At 40.5% G+C, this 19917-nt stretch overlaps 2 protein-coding genes across 2 annotated transcripts; both read left to right on the forward strand.

The window, feature by feature from the left end:
* The first annotated feature begins 6742 nt into the window (after window positions 1-6742).
* Window positions 6743-7973, forward strand: LOC146697607 (C-C motif chemokine 21-like). The gene is made up of 4 exons (XM_085474219.1): window positions 6743-6870; window positions 7009-7123; window positions 7269-7376; window positions 7473-7973. Exons 1-3 carry the CDS (start codon window positions 6810-6812, stop codon window positions 7369-7371), a joined length of 279 nt encoding a protein of 92 aa, XP_085330345.1. The 5' UTR covers window positions 6743-6809; the 3' UTR covers window positions 7372-7376; window positions 7473-7973.
* A 7202-nt stretch (window positions 7974-15175) lies between these two features.
* Window positions 15176-18270, forward strand: LOC146697608 (C-C motif chemokine 19-like). Its single transcript, XM_085476416.1, has 4 exons — window positions 15176-15354; window positions 16276-16399; window positions 16506-16620; window positions 17846-18270. The coding sequence occupies exons 1-4, from the start codon at window positions 15291-15293 to the stop codon at window positions 17873-17875; spliced, it is 333 nt and encodes a 110-aa protein (XP_085332542.1). The 5' UTR covers window positions 15176-15290; the 3' UTR covers window positions 17876-18270.
* The last annotated feature ends 1647 nt before the right edge of the window (window positions 18271-19917 follow it).

Genomic DNA, 19917 nt, shown 5'->3' on the forward strand with positions numbered 1-19917 from the left:
TTTGCAGTTTGTCAAATGCCACCGAGCATCCTTACCTTTAAATCCAACCTCTCGTTTCCTCATTGTCCTGACTTTCTTACATGTTTCTCCATCTTTGAGTGAAGTTATCGTGCACTCTCCCTGAGAAATCTAGCTAGGCCTTTTAGCTAGCAATACACTGTGACAAACTGCAAACAAACAGTTTGCATGTTTGCTGATGTTTGCTGAGCTGATATAAAAAAAAGCTGTATTTGAAATTACCTCCCAGTTAGTAAAAAACGTTAGGAGTAAAAAACGTTAGGAGTAAAAAACGTTACTCTCTTTATGCTCGCTCCTCTTTGCTAGCACTAGCACTAGCTAGATACTGAAGATAACTTACAAACAGCTGGCACAACACCAGCCGCTTTAATGCTTCACTCTCTAGTAGAGGCCCAGAGTCACCTTCAAGTTGTTCTCTAATGATACCTGTAGAACATTGTGGCCCAACACCTTGCTAATGCAATTTAGATACTCATCAATTTTCTTCTATTTATCCAACTCAGGAGGAAGCCTATACTAGCCTTCATAGGATGAAGGTTAGTGCACATGCTGGTCAAGCACAGGGCTAACACGGAGCGACAAACACATTCACATCTATGGCCAATATAAACCTGCCAATTCACCTAACCTATGCATTTTTAGGACTGTGAGAGGAAGCTGAAGTACCCAAAGAGAACCCATGCAAGCACAGTACTTGTACTTTTGTCCTCTGACCTTAAAGCCCGGGGGTTCAGGAATAGCTTCCTGTTGGGTTTTAAAAGTTGAATGAAAGCAATTTCATATGTGTCAAAGTGGGGGTGGGGGGGTAAAGTGCAGCTGTTAAAACACATAAAGCATAAACTAGCTGTCTGCACTTTCAAGGACTGTCCCAGCTGCACTCATTCTCTTAGCCATGCAAGAAGAGTCTGATCAGATTTACTGCCATATGTTTGCTTTGATATTTATTTATTTAACAGCCCTCTGCTGTTTGCTCAATTTTTTTTGCCCATGTTTAACTTCACTCCAAAATAGATCTTAACTTGCATTCAAGTCTACTCCCGCTTTCCTGTAAATCACGTGGTTTTTGGACTCGCTTAACTCCTCAACTCCAATTTTTTGCTCTGTGAGAATTGTATTCACGAAGGCCTCATTGTGCCAGGAGAGGAGGTGAATGTCCTGAGGGGAGGAGCAGTAAATGCTTTCACAGATCGAGCCAAAATAAAGAAGCTGGTGCACATCTTTTGTATTTTTGACATGCAGGACTGATTTTGTTTTGTACCTTTAATCCTCCACTTATTTAAGACCTGTGTCAACAACAAATCAAACAATTTGAGCTTACTGGAAGGGGATGACTTTACACAAGATCATCACACAAAATTACCTTCAATTCTATACAGCCTTTCTTCTTTTTTCTCTTTGTATGATCCATTCAGCAAAAAAAACGTTAAGATGAGCTTTGTTAGCAATCAGTTCTCAAGTTACCAGAAAATGATTAAATTAATCTGACACGGTGTGATTAAAGTGTCAACTTTCAGCGTTATGCTTTCACAAAAATATTTACATGACCTGATAATGAATTAAAGCCACTTCATACGCACTATCCTCATATGCTCAAAAGTAATCGGACGAGAGGTCCCCTGTTATTCAAATAACAAAAAACAAAGAAAAAATGTTGAAACTGTAGTTCATAGCTGTTCTCAGGAACACTCAATAAAAAGTCCAGAGGTCCAAAGTAAGGGAGGACATCATTAGCCTGAAAATGTTAAATAAGTCTATAAAAGAGACTTTAAAGGTGGCTAAATCAACACTGTGCTACATCTTTAAAAAGAATGAATGCACAGCAACATCGAAAGACCTGAAAAACCACAGAAGACAGCTAAAGTATGTCATAGCAGAGCTTTTTCCTTGCTTAAGAAAAAAAAGTATAATATTGTCAAAGTCTGTGTCAAAGACACTTTCATAAATGTACAGAAAGATTATAACAAAGTGCAAACCACTGGTTACACTCTACAACAGGAAGGCCCTAACCCTACGTGCAGACAAAACAAAGATTATTCAGATGAAGAGAAACATCGTCCGAATCGTATCACATCATCTGTTAAACATGGAGGAGGCAATGTTGTGCTATGTTATGGGCATTTATGGCTGTCAGCAGAAACAGGTCACTCTTGTTTATTGATGTTGTGATCATCTCAGCTTCAGTATCTCAGTTTACAGACTAATGTTTTATTTTTCAATGTAAGAGCTGCGTGAGTCAGAGTAACATAGAAATACTAGCAAGATGTGAAACTCAAGGCCACCCAGTGGTTGAGTCACCCTACTGCCCTGTCCACTCTCGAAATAAAGGCTAAAAAACAATGTATGCCTATGAGGAAGAACGGTCATGTTTGTCCTCCCTTAATACTGCAAAAGCAAACAAATCTATGATTTTGACACTTAAAGCTGTCACTCTCAGCCTGTGTACTTTGTATAAGTCTACACTTGGTAAGACAGATCCTTAGGAAGTGTTTAATTAGGGCCAGAGCCCAAAACACCAAACAGGTGTGGAGTGAAATGTTAAAGTTTTTGAGTTGCGAGCAGGCTCGGATCCAAACCTTAAGTTAGTTTCGCTCTGAGACATCCAGATACACATCGATACACTCCATCAATCTCCGCTCTGTCTACGTTCCCACATGGTACGACGACACAGCTGATGTCTCACACCTGATATGTGGCTGCATGGGAGCCTGCAGGGCCTGCGGCTGTCTATGACTAACTAAACATCAGTTTGGAATGTCGGAACGATGAATGGGAAGAGAAATATCTTTTGGTACTCTTAACGCTCACTTTTGGCAAAGACTCCGTTTTGCAGTTTTAAACAGTCATGTGTGGATTTTGCTGTGTGGGTAGTGCAGGCGTTATTGCTGGTATTAATATTAATATTAATATTTGCTAAGCTACAGAGAAAGGTTGCATGCTCTGGCTCCAGCCAGGGCATTTGTGTAAATATTGCTTGATTGATTGAATTACTTCATGTGCTGCAAGAAGTACTTCCCTCAGCAACAATATAACAGAAACCACGAGTGGTCAAGGGAAATTTTCTGTTGCTTCTCTTGTTCCAATTAAAAACAACCCCAGTTCCAAAAAATTGAGACATTGTGTGAGATGTAAATAAAAACAAAATCTCACAAACCCAGATTTTTTCCACAACAGAACAAATCGAAAGTCTCTAAACATTTGATTTGTTCTCTATCTCGTCATCTACAGTACATAATACCATCAAAAGATTTTGAGAGTCTTGAGAAATAAGGGACAAGGTTGAAAATCGATGTTGGATGCTTGTGATCTTTGGCCCCTCAGGCAGCACTGTATTAAAAACTGGCACAATTCTATCACGGAAATCCCTGCTTGGGACAGGAACTCTTCCAAAAACCTCTGTCTATTAACACATTTGTCCATGTTATTCTCAAATGCAAGTAAATTGCAAGTAAATTTGAACATGATCCAGAAATGCTGCCATCTTCTCTGAGCCAACGTCTTTTAAAATGGACTGAGACAAACTGGAAAAGGCACCATTAATGCTAGAAAGTTTTAGACAAACATGCTTCCGTGCACAGAAGTCGTCTTTCTGATTTTTGGCAAGATGCTAAACCGCATCTGTTACTCGAGCATGGCTTCATAGTAGAAGAGCCTGGGTGCTGAACTGGAGAAACTTCCTCCTGACTCATTTCTTTGTAATGAAATGTGGTGCTTTTAGAACTCACAGCTTCTTTCACAACAACATAAACACATGACCATTAACTCTGCATGTATGTGTAAAACTTCAGAAGGTCAACACGCAGATTTAAGGAAGTGAAACGTTTACCAACATGAACACACAAAATGTTTTTTGGAAAAAGGATTTAAACCATTTTCATGTTTGTGTATAAGGAACTGTGAGACAGTTGGGGGGAATACAGACGGGACCATGAGTATCTTATTTTAAATTTTGCAACGCACAAAAACTCTCAAGATGTGGTTGCTTGGCAGGTGAAATCCAATGGGAGCATTTATGCAGAGTTTACAGTGTTTTATGCAACATGCTGGCTCTTATTCTGCAAACTCTTTGTTTTCATACATGGTTCAAATGGTGTTTAGGTATTGACTTTATTCTTTTTTTACACAATGTGATCTTCTTATTCTAAACGTTCATTTGTATGTGCAAAGCGCTATACAAATACAGGCCATTTACCATATGAAGCAAGCCCGATACGTCTGAGGAGGAAGCTTTTTAGAGAGATCAGACTAAACAAAAGCTGTAAGCTGCAGGCCACAAAACCAAGATAATAACTTTCCTTAATCTTAAGGTAGGATAATCTTGATTCATCGAATGCAACTAGTGGAGACAAGGAAAAAAAATAAACAGTAAGATTAATGGGGAAACCGGTCTACACTACTTCCTGTGAAACAAGTTAAGCTTTGCGTCTCTCCACAGGCTTTGTAAAAGTTGCATCACTCCTGGCGAAACCCTCTTTTCTGGCGGGAAAGGTTTGGCTGCTCTTGTGCAGCAAATCCTGCTCTCCCAGATCGAGATCTAGTGTTGGATGCATGCACACACAAGCATAAACACTCAGAAGAGAACACAATAAAGCGATTGCCCGTACGCATTCCATGAAAAATCCCCGAACCGCACAGTGAATAGACGGATCCCAACGGCTAAAGTTTGGGGTTATTACTGTAAAGACAAGATTAAGATGAGATATTTACAACTTTCCACTTCATGCAATTGTTTGTGTTGGAATTGTAGACTGATATCTTTTTGTAGACATGCCAAGAGCATGGTTTGGGAGAGCAGTTTCCCAAACCACAAAATGATACTATCACTATGCAGGTCTTCACACCTCAGTGTAGTGGACGACAATTCTGTTCAAATCTAATGCACCTAAAGCTAAAAAGGCCCTAAAGGCAACACTGAATAATTTAAAAAAGGTATTTAAATTTGCAGATCCATCTGCAAAGAATAGATTTCAATAAATACATTTAAGGACATTATAGGAGACTCTGCTTGAACATTCTTGCCCCTGTTTGGCCAACAATATTCGTAGCTTTAAATATTATATTCTCCCTGTTTCTGAATCTCACTCTTGATCTTCTGCACAAATAAACTTTTTTTGTGCATTTGCACATGTGTTGCTGTTTGTGGAATCACGGCTGGTTGAACTGCTGTTTATCTTGGCCAAGACAGCCTTGAAAATGTTTCTTCAAATGAAGAAGGCCTGAATGTCCATGGGCCTTTTGTTCCATCTGTGCCTCTTGGGTTTTCTCCAGGTTTCTTCCCACAGTGCAAAGTTAGTTTAAACGATCTTTCTCCCCATATGGAAAAGATATATATAAATCTAATAAAGTTTGTATCTGTCTTGTGTGAAACTTGTATGAAAAGCATACAAGAGTGAAAACACATACTTACTAAATCAATATATGAAAGTGGCCACTTTCATGAGTAAATCATATAAGCCTTATATGATTCACGATATGAAGTAGGCCACATCTTATGCAAGTCTTTTATAAGTTTTTACTTTTCCATATGGGTCAGCTGCCCGTCGGTGCAAGTGTAGTCTCCATGAGTCTCCAGTGGTTCATAAAACTACAATAATACTTAATTTCTAATTGAAATCAATATTGTTAAAAGCTGTAAAATAAACCTAAAGCTTTAATGAGGTAAAATGAGCACAGAATTCTCTGCCAGTGCTGACATGCAGCCAGTGTGAAAACTGAATGTGTTCAAACACAGCTCACTTCAGAGTCAAACGTGGCATCACAAGTGAGACCTTTTTTTGTTTCGAGCATGTTTGAAAGCAAATGACGCACAAAACACTTCTTAGCTTCCTATTTGACTGCTTTTGTGTTATGAACCAAATCTGATAACTTTGTGTCTGAGTGTTCCCTCCATGTATGACAAACCATGTTGTGTAGTTGGTGCTCCATGTGCTCATCCACTCAATGATGCAAATACCTGAGCTATATAAGTTTTGCAAGAATTGTTTGGTTTTGCAGAAATGTGTCGTGTTAACCTGCTTTGATATGTTGTTGTTACTTTGTAGTGTAGTGCACCAAAATAGCCTAAAAACAATTTGCAGTCATGATGCAGCAGCACAGCTGTGGATGCAGATATCAGCTAGTTCCCCCCTTTTTAATATTGCTTAATAGAAGCTTAAATTACACATGCCTGAGCTTTCTCCAGGATTTCCACTTGAGCAGACACTAGTGTGCTTCTCACCCTGCGAAAGGGAAAATAGGCTCAGGTGACCTGACTTTGTTTAGGGGATGAAGATGGATGGATGTTGCAATGTTTCCATCCAGTTTCACATTAGTTGCAGAGAATCTCAGAGTCACTGCTCTTTGTCTTGCACTAGTGGGTCACCTGCACTGACTGATACAAGCTAATCCTCAGACTTTTATTTTCCCAAAAATCAGAAGACTCCAATTTATTTGATTGCAAAATCTTTCCTTTTTTGTAACATTTGCACAAAACATACATGAAAAAAAGACTCCTGCTTGGTGTCAGGAAAGCATGTGGGAAAAAAAAAAAATACTCGTTAAGTTTCTTTGGCAAGAAAACCAAAAGTCAGGAGGAGTTAAGCTGTAATTGTCCTGCCACGTGCCAACATTTCCTTGTTGTTGTGCCAACTTTCACCCATTTCCAGTCAATGAGCTGAGAGAACACTTTCAGTTTCGCCTGCTCACCTGTATAAATGCACCTGTAGTTCTCCTCCTCACACCATCGCCTCCTCTGCTCTCCTGAAGAGACTCGCTCAAGCAGCCAAGCCGCAGCAAACCTACGAAGAATCAGAGACATGGCTTCCCGAGTTGCAGCTCTGCTCTTGCTGGGCGTCCTCTGCTTTAGCTTTGCATCAGGTAAGACAGAGAGAAAACAGGTGCAGACTGCATGACATCTCTCAGATTTAGACTATCACATGTATAAAACTCTTCTGCCTGTTAAACTGACATTGGTGTGTGTCCTTACAAGTCTTCTCTTGTAATTTCTCCCTGCAGGTGAGATCGCAATGGACTGCTGTCTGCAAGCTATCGACAAACGTCTGCCCTCCAAAAACATCGTGGACTACATCATTCAGGAAGCTGGGAAAGGCTGTCAAATAAGCGCTACTGTGTAAGTGTCAAACATGTGCACAACATTCATGCATATGTATTAAGTAGTGAGTGTATTTGTGCAGGGTTGCTTTCCTAAAGACCCACAGTGCCTGGTTTACCTGTATTTGCCTCATCTCACGTCATGATCTCATCTGCTTTTTCAGGTTCATTACCAACAGTGGCAGAACTCTGTGTGTCATCCACCCCAGCCAGAAACCATGGGTGAGAAATCTCATCAATATCGTGAACAAGAAAAAGCAACAGTAAATGAGGTGAGAACGAAGCGATTTCCTCACTCCATCACATGTGATTTTTAAAAGTTATTCCCTGTGCACCGGCTAATCAATGAATCTTCTGCTTTTTCTTAGATGAACAAACTCTGGGAAGGATGGATGGAGACAACCAGATCTCATAGTCTGTGATGGCAATGTTGCACTGTAGAAGATTAAAACCTGTTAGAGCGATTACGGAGAAATCATCATTTCATCTTATTTATAATGTTGTCCTGTATAAGCTGCCATGCCTCGGCCATTGGCTCAATATATAGCTACATGTGTTTCTTCTGTTTTTTTGTGGTGACTGCGGTGAAACTGTGGTGAAACTCGAACTCTGAGACGAGCAGCTGTGGACGTCTCTTTTTTCTTTCTTCCTTTTTGTTATGAATGATCCATAGAAATAGAAAGATTTGCCTGAACTTGCCCTGGAACTGACAGCAGTGTTACAATCCTGTTTCTGTCAGTGTCTGTGAATGACTCGCATTTCTGTTTTTGCAAGAGCTTGTACAAAATCTGATGACACGGCTTGTATATATCAAACGTATTGTAGAGAGTTATCCCAAAATAAACTCGGATATTATTTTGTAAATTCTAGTTGCTGTCTTTTTATTTATGACTAAATCGTCTGTTTCTCTAACAAATCATTTAAGAAAAGAAAAACAAAAGTTGTCACGTTTTCTAATTACACACACACACACACACACACACACACACACACACACACACACACACACACACACACACACACACACACTTCATTCACACACCAGAGAGCAACGTGGGATTCTGTATCTTGCCAAAGGAAATTTGCCATGCAATTCCAATTCCTTCTAATTAGCACATGACCTGCTCTTCCTCCTGAGCTACAGCAACGCCAAAGTAAAATTCAAAGAACTAAAAAGCCCAAACAATAAAACAGAATAAAACGATAACTGAGAGTGAATGAAAACAAACTGAGCCATATGTGCTCAGATAAAAGACGTGTGATGGTGGAGGGAACATGAGTTCCTTATCAGGGTGTATTTAGCGGTATCTCACTCTGCACCTCTGTGAGCGCGATGTGTTATCCAGCAGCCACACAGATGTTACCTGCTGGTATGTGGAACTGGTGTCGTGCCAGAAGAACTATGAACACACACACACTGAAGAACTGTTAAAGTGGACCAGTTCTCCTCATTTCCGAGATCATATTTCTATACTAGAGTGAGTTTACATGATTATGATCAAAGCAAACAAAACAAACTCCTCATATACTGGGTCTTGCAGCAGAAACACGTCCTTTAAGCTGTCTTCTGATTTGCTTGTCCTTGCAAACAGAAGGTCAGAACAGCAAGCTGCTGAGTGTTCTGTGCTTACAGCCACAGCTGTGGCTAACAGCTAGGAGTAGAATAACCATCTACAATTGAGTGTTTTGGACTTTTGGAGTATTTGCACATGACCTAACCTCTTTCCCAAAAAGTAGATTCTGTTAATCTGGACGTCGGGATGAACTGAATCTAATCAGAATACTTACAGCAGGCAGCACGCTGATGGCGCATGCGCACTTACAAAGGAACCTTCTGACCAAACTTTACACAAACAACACATTGGGAAGACATGTCAGAGAGGTGGGCTGATAGGAAAAGACAACGAAAATACATAACATGAGGTGAGGTGAGAGGAAGAGAAAAAAACTCCACTCAGAGTGAGCTCCTAATGGGAGAACAGTTTGATAACAGAAAAACCCCACAAAAAGCACATGACTGTCAATACACCACAGAAACACAAGACAAGCAACAGGGACGGGTAAAAGGGTGAGAGACAGCGCATCCGGTCCTGCAGCATGTCTGCGCCGGTCCAGTCGACCTGCCATCTGACCCGGGAGGAGAAAAGCATCGAAGGCGTTTGGAAAGGGGGGTGTGAGTGTGTATCAGTGTGTTTGTGTGCGTGTCCAGAGTTCAGCTGAGACAGTGTCCTTCGCCCTGCCAGGCTAAGCAAACAGTCTTCCAGCCGACCCAGGTGGCCTTGCGTAGGATAGGAAGAAACCGTCTATCCACAGTCTGTTATCAGGGTGTTTTTGTTCAGCTCCGGCCTTGAGACCACAGCTGGCGCAAAAGCGGTAGCCGCATGAAATGCTGGTTTTTACTTTAGTGCGAACAACTCGTGTGAATTTCAAAGCTGTTCTAGCATTTAGATAAACATCTAAATGTCAGCTCGAGCTACACTTGTCATCCTTTTTTTAAATGTGATGTTGATGATGTGTGAGAGGTTAGTGGTGGTTACAGGTGTTTACCCTTCTTGTTGCTGCTTTGCTTGTGCGTACACGTCTTTTACAAAGTGTGCCTCCGACTCTCACGATGCTCGCCGCTTGAAACCAGTCTGCTCTGCATACATACTGTAGTAAGTTGGTTCACATACATAACAGTAAAATGTGGTTAATTGTTGCTTGCATTTGTGATTTCCTCATGCTTCAATGTACAGCTCTGGGCAAAAGTTCCAAGTGTGTCAGACGTCTAGAATTTTACCCCTTTAGCGAAGTATCTCATTCAAGATATTTAAATCGACTTACCACACACCTTAAAATGTTTACCAAGAAGAATCGACGTCGTTGTGTGAGGCAAATAATAACTGGAAAAGGTTATTTTTCTCTTTTTTACATGCATCTCCTTTTCTTTTTGGTTACAGTTACCATTATATTGGTTTTGCTGTTTCTGTGTAGTTTTTCAGGCCTTTGGGGTTTATTATCGTTGTGTTTATTCATGTGGCAATAAATGATCAAATAACAGCTGTTTATTTAAATGAAAATGTTTGACAACGCCACTTCCAGGAAGCTGTGCCTGACAATTTATGAAACCTTCAAATGGAAACTGGAGTTGGCCTAAAGACTCGACTGCTGTAAGTGTAAGTGACGAATGACTGGCGGTAAGCATGCTGAACATTTATGAGAATCCAGGCTGGGATTCAGAGGGTCTGAAAACAGGAAGTGCTTCCAGCTCATTTTGACCATTTGACCTGCTCGTAACAGAATCTCTGTGCTCACTTTAAAACTGTCCAGGGAGCCAAAGATCAGCAGTTCACGGCATTTCTTTTGAGTTTCCCACAAGATACATGATCTGTATAACTACAGACCACCCAAAAAGGAAACACGCTCCTGGGGGGGGGGAAGCACTTACTCTGGTCAGATCTGCTACAGATGTCCTTTCATAGCAAAACTAAACGCTTCAGATTTCTGTTGACTTTCACTCTTGTCTTATCGGTAACTAAAAAACCCAAACAGTCCAATCTGAGACTTTCTCCCAACTTTACCGTAAGTGTGATTTGTAAACTGACTCAGTACTTCAGCATGCTTTAGGATTGTTTATCTTTCAGGTTTGTTTGCATTTCAACTTGGTTTCTTCCATCAGATTTCCATTTTCAGACACAATCTACCTCAGTGTTCATGTTTTGTTATCACTTCCATATCTATGAAAGCCATATCTGGTTTATCAGGAGTTAGAAAATTCCCAGGTTTAACTACAACTTGGACACAGACTGGTAATCACAGACCGCATATAAAAACATGTTGCAACAAAATGAATTTGTATTACTGTGGGGCCTTGTGATTTGGCACTACATAAACAAAACTGAACTGAATTGAACTGAAAACCATCTCAATATTTTGTGCACCAACATTTTAAGGATGGCCATCACCATCTTGGTATTTGAAACCAGATTTGACCATATTGGGATGAGAGGGTGGAGTTATTAGCTCAGTTATCAGCTAGCATTTGCAAGCCTGGTTAGTTACAGGATCGATCAACAGGACATGTTCCTGTCATGGACTCTGTTACCAAACAGTAACCAGACGTCTGACATGTGAGTGCAACAGTCAGCTGTTTGTGAGGGCTGACTGCTCTCTGGAGGATGCTGCTAAAAAGCTTCTTTCAGCTTCTCCTTATTTGCAAGGAGCACCGAAGTGGATGGATGTGCATAACTGATGCGCTTCCTGATGCAGCCCTATGAAGGAGTATTAGGGCCACATTAAGAAAAAAACTGTTGATCATTTGGAGATTGAAGGCAAAATTTAAATCATGGAGATTACAGTTGTTGTTGCCACGGCTGCTAAACCCCTTGTGAAAGCGAGTTATTGAAAGCAACTGATCAACCATCTTGTGATAGAACATACATCCTCTGTATTGCACGAGCGTTCAGCCATCGATGACCTCGCATCCGTCCGTTACATTTCATTTTGTGCAAATCCCCTCTTGCAGGTTTGTGTTCTTCTGTCTGACCAGATGCAGCTTTCTGCACCATGGTTTCGTGCATCATGACACTGTTTATGTGCTAAAAAAAAGTTCTTCCTTGTTACTAAAACTGATTCTCGATTTCATTACAGCAGCCGTAGCAGTTTTTCTTGAAATGCCAGCTGTAACCTTCACATCTCTAAAATAAAAGAAAGTATTTGGGCCCCATTTATTCTGGACGTCTTGAGAACGCTCCATATGAAAGTGCAAAAGAGTGCGATTTCAGTGACATCTGCAGCACTTTATTTTCAGCCCATGGCTTGGATGTTTTTAATTCACACTGCAAAAAATGACATCAGCGTGGTATTAATCACTGTGAAAAAGTGGGCAAAGGCAAAAGGTGAAAGTTTTCTGAAATGAGTATGGATGACCTCTGGCCTTGTTTAACTCTAATCTTCATGCCTACCTGCATCAATAACCGTGCATAAACTATTCTCGTAAGCATGTCTTCAAAGACACATTGCAAAAGCTAAAACATGTCCTTTCTTGTTCATGCAGGACGCAGATTTATAATGAGAGACTTTTTCCAACACAGTCCTTTCACATGGACTACTTAATGGAATCCTGCCAGAGGCTATAATTCAGGCGTATCAACTGTTTAAAAACGTTCCTGTAAGTGCTTCAGCAGGGAAAGTCCAAACACTGCACTTGCCCAATAAGGCAAACTTCCACCCAGCAGGTTACAAGAAACTGAAACTCACTGGAATGACACGTGAGAATCAGTGTTTACTCCTGTTAATGCATTAAGACGGCGGTGCAAGCAACTTCTTATTTCCTTCAACAAGTTGTTCAAAAGTAAGAGGTCATCAGTCTGTCACAATTGTTCCAAGTTCCTCAATACTATAAGGGGGGAAGAGAAAGCTGCTCTTTACAGACACCACATTCAGCTGCAGCAGTATCTGTTTCACTGGAAGTACAGCTCTTCCATGGAGGTATTATTTACGCAGGAACAGATCAACGAGGAAGTTTACAACAAAGTGTTGTAATAATGGGAATCTTTATTCTTATCGCAGGTCCTGATTTGATTGTTTCTGGTCAGACAAGTCTACAGCTGAAAAGTCAAATAGACCCTGAGGGTACTTCACCTCAGGTTTGAAGAAAGCTGTGTTACAGGAGGCTAAAGCGCTCTCTGCTCAGAGCACTGTTTCTTATCTCAAAGTTGCTTGTTTTCTGTATTCCAGCTAAGCTATGCTGAAGGACATGCATGTTTATTTAAAATAACAAAAACCATCCATGCATCAGTTTCACACATATCAGCTCAGTTTGAGGCTTCCAGTTAATCTAAACTCGTGTTTTTGGACTTTGGGAGGAAGCCAGATTAGCTTCACAGAAATGGGGAGAGCATGCAAACTCCACACAGAGATGCCCCAGATGGGATTTAAACCAAAGCCCTTCTTGCTGTAAGAATACAGAAATGTGCTCAGTGCCAACCTGACACTAAGTTTACTCTATTCCACAGTCACCAGTCAATCCACTGGAGCACCTTTGAGATGGAATTGGAGATTATCATCATGAACGTGCAGCAGACAAATCTGCAGTCACTGTGGGACGCTATGATGTCAAAGTGGAATAAATTCTCTGAATCCTGGAAGCCACGAATAATTAAACTGTCTGGTTAGATTAAACCACACTGAGGAAACCGTTGCTGTGAACTGGCACTAAAACAGATAGAACTGAATTAAAAGTCAGACAACATTTGAAAAAGAGACGTCCCAACAGCCCTCTTTTCATTTCTCTTCTGCTCAACATTGGTCTGCTCCCTTTACTGGGAAGGAACACTTCCATACATAATTCAAAAAATTATTGTTGCACAAAAACCCACAATTTCTCAGAGACAGTTGGGATTTTGGAAACATCATCAGGACATCAGTTTGTGCCACATTAATGTGAGGTGCTATAGCGTAAGTGCGACAGGCTGGTGACCTCTGGGAGGCCAAGAGGATGCACAAGTCTCCCTAACCAGAGGATTGATGTCCCAGTAGTTTTCATGTACAGGCAGTGCACTTTGGGAAACAAATGTGAAAATTTAAATTGAAGGTTACATAAGAAAATGTGCAAAGGATTTGGTTCCAGTCTGTAAACATGTTTTTAAATGCGTGAAGTTGGGCATTTTACAGCGAGGGTCTGTGGAGGTTGACTTCCTTTAGGAGCCAGCGTCCCATGATTACTGCAGCTTTTTGACGTCGGTGTTAGCTTTGTTTTACAGCACAGGAGTTGCCACTTTGGTCCTCTGCACATGTAGTGCTGTTTGTAGATGATGTGACATCAGTTAAATCGATAAGTTGAAATAGATCGTTAGTGAAACAGGCTCTCTACGCTCGTCTACACGAGGCATTTTATAGAGCATATTGCAGCCGTGTCAGTTTATTTTATTTGAAACAACTTTAATCGACTTTAAACTTTAAACACATTTTGACTTTATTCTCAAAATGAACAACAACAGTTCTATTTTTCAAATATAAATGTGGCCCTGGTACTCCTTCAGGCAGAATTATTATTTATTTTTTTAAAGTGCAACAAGCACGACTACATCTCATTCAACCAGATCTGCAAGTACAACCTCTGCCCTGCGATTGCTAGGAAACACCCCACAGACACCTGCTTCTTGGTAGAATTGAACTCAGGACCTTCTTGCTGTGAGGCAGCAGTGCTAACCACTGTGCCACTATTCAGTTCTTGGTCCTTGCAGTGTCTGAGCTGCCATATCCATGAATTACTAACCATTTTTAGAACTTAATAGAAGTAAATTAAATGTCCTGCCTTATTTTTAAAGTTGAGCTTTTATTTCACTTGTGTCCACACCCTGTGCTTCATAGGTTTGCTTTAAGCTATGCCTTATCTAGTTGTACGTGAGCCCAAGTCCACTGGATTCAGCACACAGCGATACAAGTCAAATCCTTTAGTTGTTTCTAATCTATATGACCGAAGCATTTAACTGTACTATATTTGCTCTTGTTACTTTAATATCTCCATAGAAGCTGTTAAACAATATGGGAAATGTCAGTGGACACTGTGACTGAGAATACAGTCCAATGTGGTCCAGTGGGGCTCCCAAAAGCAGACTACAGCTATTTATTTATTTATTTTTTATCAATTTTTAAAGTCAGTGCAAGAGTCACATGTTTGTGTCTGCAGGGTTTCTCTCCTGTCACTCCAGCTGCCCCCCACAGTCCAAACACATGCACTGGTTCGGTAAACTAGTGGGTGTGACTGGCTGTTTGTCTTAGACTTCGACTTCTCCACCTGCGCAGACCTGAGTTGGATAAGTGGAAGAAAATGGACGGATGCTACAAACTCCTGGGGTTTGATCAAATGTGTGCTTAATGTTATGTCTGATTAATTTCATCTTGTTATCGTCAACAGACAGTGCCAAGAAACAGCTGTTAAAGCTAAATAAAAGAGGGGATTTTTCTTTGATTAAGAGGGAAGGGTTTAGGAGAAGTAGAAACAGGAAGAACAAAGTGGGATGATGAAAAGTGAAAGTTTGAACAGGCCGGTTGCATAGTGCACGGTTCCTATATAAGGAGTGCTGCAGCAGCAGTCCCCTCACTTCCTTTGCCACAGTAGTTGTTGAAGGGAAGAACAGGCTCTGCATCAGCGCATCTGTCTCCAGAGAAACCAAAAGGCAACTCTTCCTGCAAGACCAGACATGGCTCCAAGGGGTGATGGCAGACTCTTCCTCTCCATCCTTTTCATCGCTTGTTACTGCACAGGTGAGTTTCTCCCAGGCATCCTCCGGTGCCAAATCTTTTTATTTTCTATTCATGCATTTTCATCTCAGGCAGAAATATGAAATGAATCACTGCAAAAACATGTCTGTAGGCTTAAAGGGATGCAATGTATCTTTAAAAAATAATCACTTGAAATGACAAATAGAGAAAGCAGTAATCCTAAATATACATCTGTGGTTCTGTAGAATTTGAGTTTTACGTTTGCAGAGATTCCTGACAAATGCATCTCCAATTGTTTCTGCTAGATTTACAATTTATGAATCATTAAAGAGCTGAACAAAAGAGGACAGCAAAGTCTCGTGCAGGATGTAGAGATGAGGGTGACATCCAGTAAAAATATAGTAAAATGATGAGCAGAATATTAAGTAAATGTGAAAATTAACTATAAATATGCTGATAAGCATTGTTTATCAGTGCAATGGCAAAGGTGTGGCAGTGGCATTCCCCTCGCCTTGGTGCATTCTTTGTTGTAGGTGAAAGCTAAAGTTCAACTGTGGAAAATCCCTGTCCAGTGACAAAAGCGTGCCATGCCCCTGGGCGTGTTCGTCACTCTGGGGACTGCATCCTAATAACTACTAATAAGTTGCACGCATGTAGTGCTGAACAAACCTTTCCTGGAAATATGTTCTTTAAATATATAAAAGTAGTAATGATGAAAAATGATGCAACTAAAAAGAAAAATCTTAAAAACTATGAATGAAAAGAGGCAAATATACGAACCTGATATGTAACCTGACGCTTAAAAAACTATAACAGCTGTTTTCCTGTAAAACCTCACAGCTCAGCTGGACTGAACCTACGTCACCTTATCCTTCACAAACATGACCTCAGAGACAGAGCATGTGTTCGTGGTTTCGTTTTGGAGCGTCACCTTTTGCTGACACGGTCTTCTTTGTGTTTCAGTGACGCTGGCACAGGTGCCCGTTGACTGCTGCTTGAGTGTGGCAAAAAAACCTATCGGGAAAGGTGTCGTCGCAAACTACCACCATCAGGTCCAGGGACAAGGCTGCGCTATTGATGCCACAATGTAAGTTCTGATGAGGTGCAGTGGATTATGTATGTAAGGGATCAGGATATAGAGACATGCTGCTATCACAAGCTCATTTTGACCTGAGTGATTTGTGTTCTGGCAGATTTCTGTCCAGAGGTGGCCGGACAATGTGCGCCCCCGTTGATGAAAAGTGGGTGGAAGGTCTGAAACGCCACGTGGATCAGCTGAGGAAATTCTGCAAGAAACAAAACTACACGGTACGTTCACTCTACTCTGCTTCTCAGCAAGATAAACTCTTTAGATGTTTTTAAACGAGATGGTGACCCTACTTAAGCGAAATACACTTGATTTGAAGGAATAGTGCTGCTTTTTAGGAATGTAAGCTGCAGTTTTAAGAAGACTGCTTATGTGCGCTGAACAGGTACTCCCAGAAAATCATCACATCAGTCCCACTGTGTGAAACTTATCTTCAGGCAAAGTTAAAACCAAGCAGTGAATTTAAAAGTCCAAAGGTCCAAATTTTAAATCAAATCAAAGTCTTTTTAATATTAAAACACCAGAACTTACACCCACCACCTCCTAACATGGACTTTCTACATCAGTAAGATGTTAGTTTAATCTCCTGCTTCATCTCCAATTCGTCTCCTTTTGCTTTCTTGGGTTAATGTTTTGTCTGTGACGAGCTTCTGGATATTTTTGGGGGGATGGTGCCTGAAACATCTGGATTTCAATTGTTTTTACATCACTGAACAGAGGTCACTTTAGGCCTGAAGGTTTAGACACTGAGGTTAGAAGTCAGGCCAAGATGAGTGTTATGGATAAAAAATAACCCTTAAACAGATGTTTATTATTTAAAATTGACACCAGTGCACATTTCACATGCACTTATTCTTATTTTACAATATAACATTTACTAAGCAATACAATAAATAAATAATAAATAATAACATGTCTTCAAATAAAAACACCAGAAAAAGCTGCAACGTATTAAATAGTGAGATTTAGAAATGTTAGATCATATATATTTGGACTTTATGCTGTCGTGGCATCATCAGTTAAACTCCTCACAGACTTTAACCAAAGCAGCCACATGTTTCAAGCCTCATTTAATTTCAAGTGTTTTGAGGCCAATGAACTGTTAAACCGCTAATCCTGATACTGGTCATGTGGTGGTGCTCACCTCTCACCTTCAGCTGTTTGCTAGGTGCACATTGTTACCCTCTGTGTTGCTTTTGTGATAGATAGTTGGTTATTTTTAGAACACTCTCTTTTATTCCTCGCTAGTGACCCGTACGTTTTTATCTTAGAAAGCACAAGTCGAGACACAAGCTGCAATCACTTAATCGCTGTTCTTGCACTCGACTGGATTACACAAGAGTCCCCTGTTACTGTGTCATTAGGCACCATGCTTGACAAAACAGGAAGTTAAAGCCGTGGTGAAAATAATGACCTTGGGGTTTCTGAACATTTGTATTCCTACAGGGCAAACGCTGCACTGGAGTGAAACCCTAGTGAATCAAACGTTGACCCTTCAGCCAGAGCAGTGGTTCCAAGTCAGCGAGGAGAAAGATGGGATCGACCACAACATGAATAAATTAAGAATTTAAGCTTAATATGAAAATGATCAGCTATTTTTCTGCCTACTAAAACAATATCTTGCCTTTTTTATGTAACTATCAATTTTATGAAAGACAAAATATTTTGAAGGACGTTATGTTTTGTATTCTGTGTGTTTTGTTTTAGATGTAAAGGGTCTGTGATATCGGTACATGAAAAAACTGAAAATGTGATTGTTTGTTTAGTGTCTGGTTCGCTAAGCAACTTAAAACTCAGGAACAAGCAGTTTGTTGGTCATATGGATTTATGTGAGTGTTGATATTATCAAAATAAAGCTTCCCCCCCAAAAAATCCAAATCGTGCCTGTGTTCTTTGTCGATGATGCTCTACTCTCTGTTAAGACTGAAAATGAGTAAATGACCTTCACTACAATGCTATAATTCATCTTAATGTAGGTATATATTCAGACCCTGGCTTATTTAGCTTTACAATAGGGGCTGAACCCATGTTCATAGATGTGTTCATAGACATCTGTGTGGAAAATATTTGCCCCTTCTTTATTTCTTTGCATATTTGTCATATTAACATGTTTCAGATCATCAAAGAAATGCTATTTTTGCACTAAAGTGTTTGGATGACTGAGAATGACTCTTTCACATCTCTGTGGAGAACTTTTGGCCGATATTATTGAGAAATTTCCACACTGGAGAGTTTTCTAGCATGGCCAGCCTACTGACAGTCGCACCAAACCATCTGAATATGATCTCATTGTTGAATCATGAACACTGACCTTAACTTTGATCTGCAGTCCTCACTCTGCCTTCTGGATGAGTTGTTGATGCACTCCTGTGGATGGTGGCTCTCAGCACCTTAGAAATGGCTTTGTAACCTTTCCGGACTCATAAATGTGACTTTATTTCTCAGCTCTTCCTTTAGATTGTGATGTGATGCTTTTTGAGATCTTTAAGCCTGCTTCAGTTTCTCAGGCTCTACTCCAGCGATTTCTTGGTTCAGCAGGTCTGGCAGTAATCAGGCCGGGGTGTGGCTGGTGAAATTAAACTGGGTCACAGTTAATTCCTGATCTGGGGCAATTATTTTTCCCACACGGGGTCAGCTAAGTTTGGATAGATTTTCCTTTGATAAATTAAATAATGTTTTTAAAATATGCATTTTGTATTTACTCTGGTTAGCTGAATATCAAAGTTAGTTTTGATATTTTTTTACAGGACTGTAATTAGTGCTTTGAACATCTTCACAGTTTCTTTAGATGACTCATATAATGAATCATAACTGCTTTGAAAATATGATAAAAGTGCTTAAAAGCGCTTGGTTGGTTTAACCAGCCATCATTTAGCTGTGGGAAGGTTGGAACCCATCCCTGTTCTCATAAGGTGGTAGGTGTGGCACATCCTGGACAACGATGCACTCTCACATTCACACCTATGGTCAGTTTAGAGTTTCCAGTAAACCCAGCATGTAGAAGACAGAGTTCTGAGAGCTTAAACTGTTTTGCATGAAAACTGTATGAATATCCACGAATAAATCAAAATGACTGCAGGTCAGAACACACAAAAACACACACACACTCGTTTTTATATCTTAGTGAGGACATCTAATTGACATAATGATTTCCATACTTGAACCCTAACCATCGAAAACGAATGCCTAACCCTAACCCTCAGCCTAACCCCAACCATAACCTAACTGTACACCAAAACCACATTTTGAGCCTCAAAAATGGCTTCAAACTCGCTGGGACCAGGATGTTGGTCCCCACAAGTATAGTAACATGCCAACTTTCTGTCCTCACAAAGATGTCTAAACATGTGTACACACACACACACACACACACACACACACACACACACACACACACCATAGTTTGATGACCAGTCTTTACTCACCCCTTGCCTTTTGATTCCAGTTCTAGGTATGGTGCACTTTGCACTTCACAGTACCAGTGCGTTACTGCGGAGCCCTCTGTTTGACCCCTCTCC

The sequence above is a fragment of the Copadichromis virginalis genome, linkage group LG12 (genome assembly GCF_057382275.1).
Source record: "Copadichromis virginalis isolate Kocher_CV1m ecotype Utaka linkage group LG12, C_Virginalis_male_GT1.1, whole genome shotgun sequence".
In the NCBI taxonomy this organism is placed as follows: Eukaryota; Metazoa; Chordata; class Actinopteri; order Cichliformes; family Cichlidae; genus Copadichromis; species Copadichromis virginalis.

Excerpts from the sequence above, each read along its gene's own strand:
- LOC146697608 (XM_085476416.1), top strand. The coding sequence starts at position 15,291 with ATGGCTCCAAGGGGTGATGGCAGACTCTTCCTCTCCATCCTTTTCATC. Across the intron at positions 16,400-16,505 it reads TGCGCTATTGATGCCACAAT|ATTTCTGTCCAGAGGTGGCC; the intron begins GTAAGTTCTGAT and ends GTGTTCTGGCAG. Across the intron at positions 16,621-17,845 it reads GCAAGAAACAAAACTACACG|GGCAAACGCTGCACTGGAGT; the intron begins GTACGTTCACTC and ends GTATTCCTACAG.
- LOC146697607 (XM_085474219.1), top strand. The coding sequence starts at position 6,810 with ATGGCTTCCCGAGTTGCAGCTCTGCTCTTGCTGGGCGTCCTCTGCTTT. Across the intron at positions 6,871-7,008 it reads CTGCTTTAGCTTTGCATCAG|GTGAGATCGCAATGGACTGC; the intron begins GTAAGACAGAGA and ends TTCTCCCTGCAG. Across the intron at positions 7,124-7,268 it reads TGTCAAATAAGCGCTACTGT|GTTCATTACCAACAGTGGCA; the intron begins GTAAGTGTCAAA and ends CTGCTTTTTCAG.